This window comes from Dufourea novaeangliae, unplaced genomic scaffold, assembly GCF_001272555.1.
Source record: "Dufourea novaeangliae isolate 0120121106 unplaced genomic scaffold, ASM127255v1 scaffold89, whole genome shotgun sequence".
Lineage (NCBI taxonomy): Eukaryota > Metazoa > Arthropoda > Insecta > Hymenoptera > Halictidae > Dufourea > Dufourea novaeangliae.
The window spans coordinates 1,797,408-1,808,296 of record NW_015373988.1 but is presented as its reverse complement, the minus strand read 5'-3'; the positions used below and the strand labels follow the sequence as shown (position 1 = coordinate 1,808,296).

The following is a 10,889-nucleotide window of genomic DNA, read 5'->3' as shown; positions in this document are numbered from 1 at the left end:
GTATTTCAGTGTTTGACAGTCTATAACAGATGGTTGAATAGGTTTCGGAGAATTTCAGATAATGGTAGTATTTAAGTAGCTTTCGATTGAATTCTGTTTATTTCACAGCCTGCCTTAACGTTTAATATTAAAAAATTCAAATGAGGTGGTACGTTTGTATGTTCTTTTCTTGAAAGGAGGCTAGTTTGTATTCGAATATTATGGTTTATTTTTCGATTAAGAAATGGTGTCTTACGTAAGACTGAACACCTAAATATCTTCTTTGTAATAATATGAGCAGTGTTTCACATACCGTTTGAATGGTTTCAGAAGGCGAGTATCGTACAAGGTACATTTTTTTCGAATTTTTTTTAGGTACTTTTCTTATTGCATCATGTTGCACGTATTGAGATGCATTCAAATATGTCTATTTTATGACCTTGCGGTGAACCTTGAATATTAAAAAAATAATGAAATTCTAAAACAATGTTAGGGGGGTATGTGAATTTACTTTGTATGTTACAAATGCTCAAAGTGATGTCGATCGGTGGCAATGCAATGTCTAAAACGAGAAAGCATGGATTTTTATGCTGTTTCTATTTCTTCTGACGTGATAACTGTACATACTGTAATGTTTCGATTCTTCGTGTCTTCTGGAGTAGTGAATTGGTTAACGTTTTCTGTTTTTCATTTCATTATTGTTTCAATTTTCAGATTTACCTCAAGGTCCTAGGTTAGACATATTTGAATGCACATTAACACGTGCTACATGATGCAATATAAAAACCTACATGCTGTCTGGCAAAAAGATTCTAGCGATCTAAAAAAATTCGCAAAAAAATTGTTACATATACGATACTCCCTTCTTGAAACCATGCAAACGGTGTTCGAAACATTTCTATCATTAGAAATAAAAAAGATGTATAAGTATTCAGTCTTAGGTGGAACACCTTGTATATAATTTTCTGTTGTCCATTAGCATTAGAATTATTCAGGGCTGTATGAATGAAAACTAACTATAATTTTACAGTATAATCATGTATACAGGGTGTTCCAAAACAGTGCTTATCAATACAGTGTGCTGTTATTTTCTTTTTTTGAAGAAAAGTGACTCAGCCACTTTATACCACGAAATCTTCGATTGGAGATTCGAGACTTCCGAGGAATTGTCGCCTTTTACAAAGTCACAACGAAAGAATACATAATTCTTGTCGTTGAGGAGCTACTGCATTAAAGCGTTCTCCTATCAAAACTTTCAGGAGCTGATCACGACACTGTACATCGGGTTCCTAGGTCTTATTTTCAGCAGTTACTTCGTGTATCTTGCCGAAAAAGATGTTATTGGGCCCGATGGAAAAACAGACTTTTCCAGTTACGCAGATGCACTGTGGTGGGGGGTGGTAAATATAATTACTATGACATGCGTGTTTGTTATTGTTCGCTTTCTCACTTTCAGCTATTTTCTCCACATTTTTCATTGTACACCTTCGATCATTTTAAGTATGCAATTCTGCACTTAGGGTAAGTCAGTTACTGTGCCCATTAAGACGAAATTCAACATTTTCGGTCAATTAAGCAGCTGTTTTTTATATCTCTTATATAAGTAGGATTTTGCCAAATTCCTGAAATGTGACAATTTTTCAGAGCTCCGCAGTGACAATACCCCTTAAAGTCGCGCGGAAGAATACTGGCTCCCTTGAACAGCCGAAATCCATTTTCCAATACGTGACTCGTGGTGTAATAAGCGTTTCGGCCCGTTCGGTTTCTATTAACGCGTATAATTAATTCAGTCCGGCGATTTCGCTCGTTACCTCGGAATTTGGATTTCGTTCAGCGACGTGTACGGGCTTAATTGTATAGCCGGCTCGCGAATGTTTATTAAGCGGCGGGTGCTAATCATTCGGAAAATATGCCGCCATTTAAAGTCCGTCGAATGGTCAACGGGAGGCCGATTAAAGCCACGCGGTCGAATAAATAAGGATTTAAGTGCGGATTGATTAACATCGTTTCGAGGGGGAAAACACCGACGATCGATTGCCGTTCCATTCTTGTCGACACTTTTCGCTTTGTGGCCGATAGAAATTCGTGGTATTATTTCCTGCGTCAAAAACTAAACTGAAAGACGCTGTACGCTACTAAATTTACTTTGAATTTAAATTTTAATTAGATTGCCTCCTCGATTTATTTGTGTGCGCTCGTTGATCACTCGATCACGTCGATAAATTTGATTAAAACGTACGAGGTCCAATTGAAAAAAATATTTAATGTTTACACTGCTTTTTGGTGTACGTTTTTTTTCTGCGTTTTCTGTATTTATTTTTTCCCCTTTCCAATGCGCATATCTCTGTGTAATGGTTTTATTTTTTAATAGCAACGTGTGAACGAATATTTGAGCTTTGAGACGTGCAGTGACTTACTCAAGTATCGGATCGAATAATTTTTCGGAATACATTTTATTAAATATCTTTTGTTATTAATGCAGGACACATTCTTAAAATAACAATTTTTTTGGATAAAATTATACTGCGAACTCTATCGCCATTCAATATCAAAATATGACGTATGTAATTTGATTTTCCTTCAGAAACGAGGACATCGTAACGGATTCTAAAACTTTTCAACTGTATTCTACGGTGAATCATAAATGGAACAGCCTGAATAATTATAAACCTTCATGAAACTCACAATTTTTTCATCTGTATTTTATAATACGTTCATTGTTGCACGGCGCATATCTATCTCGTCCACGCTAGATTTCTTCTCTGTATGTCACTTTCCTTAATCCTTGACGTCGCGTGTGAAGATGTCCAAAAGGGAAGAGACGAAAAAATTCCCGATTGTATTTTATTGAAAACACGATATTAATACGTGCTTGTTTCTTCCATAGATTACCGTGACCACTATCGGCTACGGTGACACTGTCCCACAAACGTGGATGGGAAAAATAGTCGCTTCGTGTTTCAGCGTATTCGCCATATCATTTTTCGCACTTCCAGCCGTAAGTATGATTTCCATATTAGCAATTCTAATTACAATTGGACAGCCTGTATCAATACATCTTACAAAATTAATTTTACCACTTTTCAATAATACTTCATTCGTTAACAACTAGAACTACCAAAACAGTCAAAATGACTGGTTCGTAAACTCTAATAAGAAATATGAAAATGTCATAATTGTGTATTTTCGGAGATTTCCGCAGCTTTTATTGCAATTTGTAAGTGAAGAAGTTCGTTTATTTATCGATTTTCATGTTTATAACAAACTCTCTTTACCAACTCTCTTTTACCAACGTGATAAAAATAGAAACACGATCAACTTCGGTAGTTCTAGTCTAAGAAGATACTATTTGGTATAAAGAATGACCAGGGGACAGAATTCGGAACAGTATTAAATAGTGCGCGAAATATAATTGTACATACGTCAAGTCCCCTGATATTCGTCCATAACACTCCCATAACTTCTGGATGGGGGGCCAGTCCGTATTCCAGGGGGCCATCCTGGCCCCAAACTAATTACTCTAATGCTCTAGAGCTTTCCAAAACTCTCCACTAGATGGCGACAGTAAAAGAAAAATTCAAATTCGTCTCAAAGACAGAAGTGGTCCGTAGTTAACGGTTGAAGGACAATTTTTTTATTAGACCAATGAAATAATTTACATTCAAGAATGCCTCTCGATCGAAGTAGTCACACGAATGCGAACATAATAGGACACAATATGATTTTTGTGGTTCCAGGGCATATTGGGCTCGGGTTTCGCGCTGAAAGTCCAGCAAAAACAACGACAGAAGCACTTCAATCGGCAGATACCGGCTGCCGCGATGTTGATACAGTGCCTATGGAGATGTTACGCCGCCGACAAGGCCATCAACAGCGTAGCGACATGGAACATCTACATAAAGGACCCAGCGCCCGCCGGACAACCGTCCACTCCTTTGGGAAAGGTAAGCGTCTACGAATATTTGTCGGAGTTCAGTGGCAGTAGCCTACTAGCCGTTGATTGTTGATGTTTATAGTTGCTTACGATGTTACTCGGACGTCTTGATCGACGCCGACGATTTGCGATCCACGTTATATTTGCCGTTCAGCATTCGGATCGCTTCAGTCAGCGATTCCGGGAGTTTTACTTTACTTTTTGTTTCGCCGCAGGGTTCGCTCGGACCGCAAACGGTTCAGAATTTGCTGGAACGTCATTTCCGTTACTATGGCGGATGAAATAAAACGTTACTGCAGAACATGAAAATACTTACCATGTAGGAAGGACAATCGATTTCGGATCTAAATACGTGAAATGATTTTAAATATTAATTTTCTGAATTACTATAATTAGCTTTTTCGATTTGGTTCGGTCGAAGAATTTATTTAGTTTTGCGAGTATAGAAAATGGCGGTGCCAGGATGCTGCATTGTGGGTCCTTTAAAATTGATTCGCCAATTGGCGTGTCTTAGAACAAAAATCCAAAAATTTTCATTTCTTTCATCACATAAACTATTAAAGTGCTTATTTATACTTAATTGGCATACAATTTATTTCGTTTGAAGGAAGCTATTCTGAGAAATTTAGTCGCGAAGCTTTCGTGACAAAAAGAATTGTACAGAGCCAGAAGTTTGGGCATTATATATATAATTTGTTATTTAGGTCATAAATAATTCAAAAATCTTCACTTTATGTATCGATTTTTGTGGTGATGTAAGAGGAAACTTAATTGAAATTTTAAAATAATAATGGAAGTTGTGGCTTACGAAATATCAGTATTTAAAGTATCCCAATACTTCGACATTCCAGAATATTTAGAAATTCTTCACAGTTGCAATTCAATAACGAACATTCGATCGATTACGTTTTCGATCAACGAATGTACCGAGTTTTTTTTCGTAATGAATGCATCGAATTTCTTCGCAACGAAACACTTTAAATTACACCGTTTCGTAATCCAGACATGAATTCTTTCAGAAGTATATTGAGCTACTATGAAAGAACAAAACACCATTGCAATTTTCAAATAATCAGAATTTAGTTGCACACACTCGAATGAGTATAGAGTATAGACAAATCGTAACATTCTTAGAAATAAATCGTTCACGTAATTACTGACACATTATAACTCTTCAGTGACAAATATTTTAATAATTGTATAATAAATTTTCAATTATTAACTGTTTTGATTGTTTAGCAATACAGATCATTGTAAGGTTTTTGGTTACTTGGAAATTATTTAAAAATATTATGACAACAAAGTTCCGACTGAAATGATTTAATTGTTCATAAATTTAAGGTGTAATCAAATTTTGTTACCAGATCGCAGGATAAGCTCAAGTTTTGCAGTGACATTTACTTTCATTCGCTCTAACAACGGAAAAAGGTACCGAGCGAAGTTATAGCCATTTAGGTCTGAACGTTCCTTCGTTAGGCCTGAAAATTTGTCCAATTTGCCCGTCCCGTGGAAAAAGCAGCAAACTCGTTTGATCTCGGTAAATTAATCAAATGAACCTCTAACTTGCTTTCAAAGAATCAAATTTGTAAAATCTGTAAATGTCATTGTAGCTGTAAAATTGAAGATTCAAGCAGCAAACGTAATCTTTTATTCTTTTATTCTCCACATGCTGATTTTCTTATTACAGAATTCTCGTTTGTTGTTTAAAACAAATAATTTTGTTATTACTAACAGTTGGATAATTATCAGAAATTTCCTTCGTATAAATAAATATTTAGATATCTTATCCGAAATGTTGAATCCTTTACCGAGATTACGCGATCAACGTGCACACGGATGTACAAAGGGTGTTTTTAAAGTAGCGTCCAAAACACGATTACGAAAGATATCTACATAAAAACCAATTAAATTTTTCGCTTGAACAAACTGTGACTTTCATCCTTTTTCACAGTCATTCTCGGTCTAGTACCTCAAGAGTAGTACTTACAAATTACTGAGAACCAATTAACATCTGACGCCATATATGTATTTCTGTATATGTTCCTAATCGTGCTTTCATTCACATGACATTTTTTTATGCAGAATGGTCTTGGAAATTATCTGTCGGGTCTATAAATGATTTATAATTACCTGAAATTATCTGTCCTTTTTTAGAAGCGTTATCGAGTACAATTGTTTAAACATATTGAGTTATACAGTGTCCATAATTAATATTTATTCTTTTCGTTCAAGAAACAATTTGGCACAACTGGTCGACAGATATATAATACGCTTTGAAGTTTATTCTTATAATTCGTAAATATAAAAAATATTAAACAGTTAAGGGGTTAATAAATTAATAATTAAAAATATTAAGAGTCAAGTATTCATAAATTTCTTATTGTCTGGCACTGTTTTGAAAACACCCCGTACGTTTCGCCCCGTTTCGAATCGGATATCAATGATCCGATTAAATTGTTCCGATTGAAGCTATCCATTGGCACGTTAATTCATCGATTAACTTCAGTACGCGAGGGGTGCAACGGGAGAGAAAGGCAAAGAGAGCGATAGAGGGAAAGAAAGCTAGCAAGAGAGGGAGAGAATATGATAGAGAGAAAAAGAGACGATAACCGTAAATACCGCGAATTTCGCTGAAAATATGAACCGAATCGGGGTAAACGAAACCCGCGAGAGATTTCGATTACCCCGCGAAGTCATGCAGATAATTTGGCAGTGGATGGATGCAAACAGAGAATGCGAATTCTGCTCTGTGTTTTCAATGTGCCGTTAAATATCGAATTATAAACAATAACTGATTGTTGCTCATGAATATTCGTGTGTTGATTGCAATTCGAATTACGCTTGGAAGCTTTTACACGTTATATTGTTAATCGGTTCTCCTTAGTTCTACGACACGACCGAAATGTTGCTTCTTTTTTGTCTTTTTCTTTTCTTTTGTTTTTTTTTTATGTCAACTCAGTTTTGGTTCGAAACACCAAGATACAATAATATCCAGTTTCCCAGCTTGCCCAGTTGATTCTTTGACCAGATATTAATTTGTATCGTATTCGTTAATTTATTTATACTTTATGTTATTGAAATTATGAAGATTTGATTCTTGAGGTACAAAGGAACTTTAGATGACTATATAAATTTTTCTAGGTGGGTAATAAATAAAGGAATGTATACATTTCCTAATCAGTGTATGCAATCATTTAGGTTATATTGCTTGTTATTTTGCAGTCGAAAATATCAATATTAAACAAACCAATTCTTTTTTATTTACTTATTTCTAGAATGAATACTTGAATTTCTCAACGATGAGATCTACTCTATTATCAGTGAAATTACGAATTTTTGAAATGAAATGTTTATACTTTTAAAATGAATGTTGTACCGGTACAACACTGGGAGTGAAAGGGTTAAATAATTAGAACAGGGAACGAAGGTTGACATCAAGTTAGTATACAAAAAACCCGAAAGAAACTGTTAAAAATTTCGAGACCATCAACAGATTTTATCAAATTTGTCGGCACACTGTTCACGAATTTCGAGACGAAGTCTTCCTAGAAGGCATCCGTATTTCTCGCATCTGCTGCCAAAAAAAAGATTCCCGCGAATTCCCATGTGTGATTTTTTTTTCCCTTTGTTTTCCTTCACGACTGACACGGTTCCCCCGGTCGTAGGGGAAAGTCGTGCCTTTATTTTTTTTACTTAAAAATATTTGTAAATACAAATTCAGTGTTCGTTGTGTTGGACGATTATAAAAATGTACCTAATATATATTTCAGTTGATTTGTGTAAAGAAGATGGTATGTAAAGGCTTAGATTTATTTCAATTTTTACTCTTTTGCATGTTTCTTTATTTCGAATTATCACATTTCTTTACACGTTTACGAACCGGTCTCGTGATCAACGGACCCGATACCCCACTCACAAACTTCTATATCGTATACTAGACTGCTAAGTCCATAAATTTCGCTTATAGAAAATGTCCTCAAGAAGCATGTACTAAACTAAAGTATCTGGGTGTACTGGTACCAGTATACAGGGTGTAACAAAAGTGTTGTAGTTCCCTGGAATGGTTCACTCGTGAGGTGATTTGGAACAAATTTTTTCTTAGCAAAAATGTTATCCGAGGCTTTATTAACAAGATATTAACGAAAAATTTTTTGGTCAAAAAAGCGATTGGTCGGGATTTTTCGTTAATATCTCGTTAACAAAGCCTCGGATAAGATTTTTGCTAAGGAAAAATTTGTTCCAAAATCATCTCACGAGTGATCCATTTCAGAGGCCTGCAACACTTTTGTGACACCCTGTATAATATAGAAGTCTGTGGCCCCACTACACACGGATATCCGTTGACGATCTAACCAGAGCCACTATTCGCATCCCAATCGATTCGATTCGTGTTCTGTTTCCACCGGCGATTTTTCAATTTCACCCCGCTAGCGATGGAAGAATCGATCCTCGAGAGTGGATAACCACGAATAAATCTCGGTTCACCCGTGTTCGTCGTGACGGTTGAAAATTGGCGACGCTTGTTTCTTTTTTTATTTTAAGCAACGGCTGGAAATTATTTTGCATTACGCTGTACGCGAAGAAAATAAACGGGAGATCCTGCGAAATTGTTTGCGATTCGCGACGATAGAACACGTTTTTATTATTATTATACTTTAGTGCACCATCACGCTTCTTCGTGTCACCGTACAAATTCGATGGGAATATATAAGGTCTTTGTAATGTGACGTCACTGGTTGTTCTTTTTTTCTTTCTTATTTATTAATGTGCATGCGCTTCGATTATGTGTGTCATGTCTCTATGTGTACACGATGCGTATACGTAAATAGTGAAACGCTTGCAAGCACGAGGTGTTAATAAAAGTCGAGGATTTCTCACCAGAGTTCGATTAGAATTTTGTGCAAATTTAGAGATCCTCGTGATTCGATGTGTACGAGTATTAAGTGTTATGTACAGGGTGTTCACTCGAACAGTTCTCGTGATTTATTGTTTTTTGTTGAATTATTCCAGGGAGAACATTCTGTATAGTTTCGAAAGCGAATGGTAGAGCGGGTATGATCGAGAATAAAATTGTTACGCTTCAAACATTGTTTGTTTTTTAAATGTATACTAAATACGCGAAAAAAAGTTCTGTGATTCTGTTTACGAATTTTTATTATGTACATTAGGGGGGTTCATGGGTGTTAGTCGAATAAAATGAACGGTTTCTTTTGGGTTGGATTAAAGATCGGCTAACAACTCTAATCATTTACACGTTTTACAATTATATACTCTGGATACAGCACGTACTTTAAAGCCAGAAAACCTCCAGAATATTAAAAATTAACCGAAGTACAAAATGTGCGCTGCACGGCCAGGTGATGAACATAATTCCAGATGAATGAGTATTCTCTGGCTCGAAATCTACAAGGTGGAACTCGTTCATTAAAATCGTAGAATTTGGAAAAATTTTGTTACATATTTTCTAGAGAATTAGTTCAGGAAAAATTGCCCGAGTTGGTATTCCACACATTTTTTGGCGAACGGGCAAAAATGTATAAATCAGGATTATTAGTTTTGCAGAGGAGCACTTATAATATTAAATATTATACTCTTTTTCCCGTGTACCAGAGATTTGTTGCATAACGGGTTTTTATTAAAATTTTACAACAAAGTTTCATCTTGTAAATTTTGAGTCAGGGAGTATTTACAACAATTATTACATTCAACTGAGTCATTCACCTATAATCATGTTCACCACCTGGACACACAGTGCCCACATTGGCGTTTTACGTTTCATTTAATTTTTAATTTTTTTGAGGATTTTTTAATTTTAAAATACGTGTTACATCCACAGTAAAGAATTGTAATACGTGCAAATGATCTGAGTTACTATTCACTCTTCGATCCAACACAAAGAGAAATGTTTATTTGAGCCGTCTAATACCCATGTACCCCTTTGAGTAAGTTCATTTAATTCGTTCCGTATAGGTTTTGAGGCATGACGAAGAAGGCTCATCTTCCAAGGCACCAGTCGTTTGACGTTACGAGTCTGGTGTCAGTTGACTGTAGTACTAATTGTAACTGGTGTGCCGACATTTCCAGTTCATACTGTGCCGATTATTTTTCCGCAAAGAATGATTTTGTCTCTTGAATTATATGTTTGTGACCAATGGCTGCACAACGGCTCGAAGATCGATATCTTTATTAATGTATTTTATCCTATATCTATTTGTAAAATGTGTGCTTCAATTAGCTATAAGTGGTCATACAAACGAGACAAACACGCCGACACTCGACGTTCTTATTTGTTTATAACAAATCAGTGTATCAGTCACCCAATTACCGATATTAAATGTTTAACGTTGAACAACTGCCGCCTAGGAAGGAGAACCTTCTCTGTCGTGGCCTAATCGGAACGGAACGAATCAAAGGAACTCATTGTAAATACGAAGGATAATTCACGTAAATTAGTCCTAGAAAGGTAAGTTGTCTAACGCTGTTGCATTGTAGGCTTATATTTACTTTTTTACGAATATTACCAAATAATCGTATTTAGAATTAATTTCAATGAAGTTATCTCCTTTCAAAATTGTATGTTAAAATAAGGGTGTGTAACCAGCTCTCGAAGTGTAAAACATTTTTCTCGCATATTTCGAGGAAGAATCCTTTCTAAAATTTCGAGAAGAGTTTTTCTTGATTTTACTAACACCTTGTATATTTAATATGGATTTATAGCAATGGTAGGAATGATTCTGGTCAGAATATTAGACACAGTATTACAAATAATTCGATAAAGATTGAATACAATATCGTGTCCTTCAAACATTAGTCTCAAAAGTAGTAACTTCTTTTATGTCAAAATGATGGAGTTTAAGATCCTCTAATTGTGAATAAATACTCGAGAACTGTTTTCTTGCTTGTTACTTAGAAAATGTAAACACGAGGGAACGACAGGCAAGTAATTGTTCCGTTTATGTTTCTGGAAGCAAAATGA

At 35.5% G+C, this 10,889-nt stretch overlaps 1 protein-coding gene across 1 annotated transcript in view; it reads left to right on the top strand.

Moving 5' to 3' along the window:
- The window catches only part of LOC107187445 (potassium voltage-gated channel subfamily KQT member 1), a 58,416-nt gene that overhangs the window by 30,098 nt on the left and 17,429 nt on the right, over positions 1-10,889 (top strand). The window contains exons 5-7 of the mRNA XM_015575550.1: positions 1,216-1,379; positions 2,867-2,977; positions 3,717-3,923. Of these exons, the coding sequence (XP_015431036.1) occupies positions 1,216-1,379; positions 2,867-2,977; positions 3,717-3,923 (482 nt within the window). The remainder of the gene's footprint in view (positions 1-1,215; positions 1,380-2,866; positions 2,978-3,716; positions 3,924-10,889) is intronic.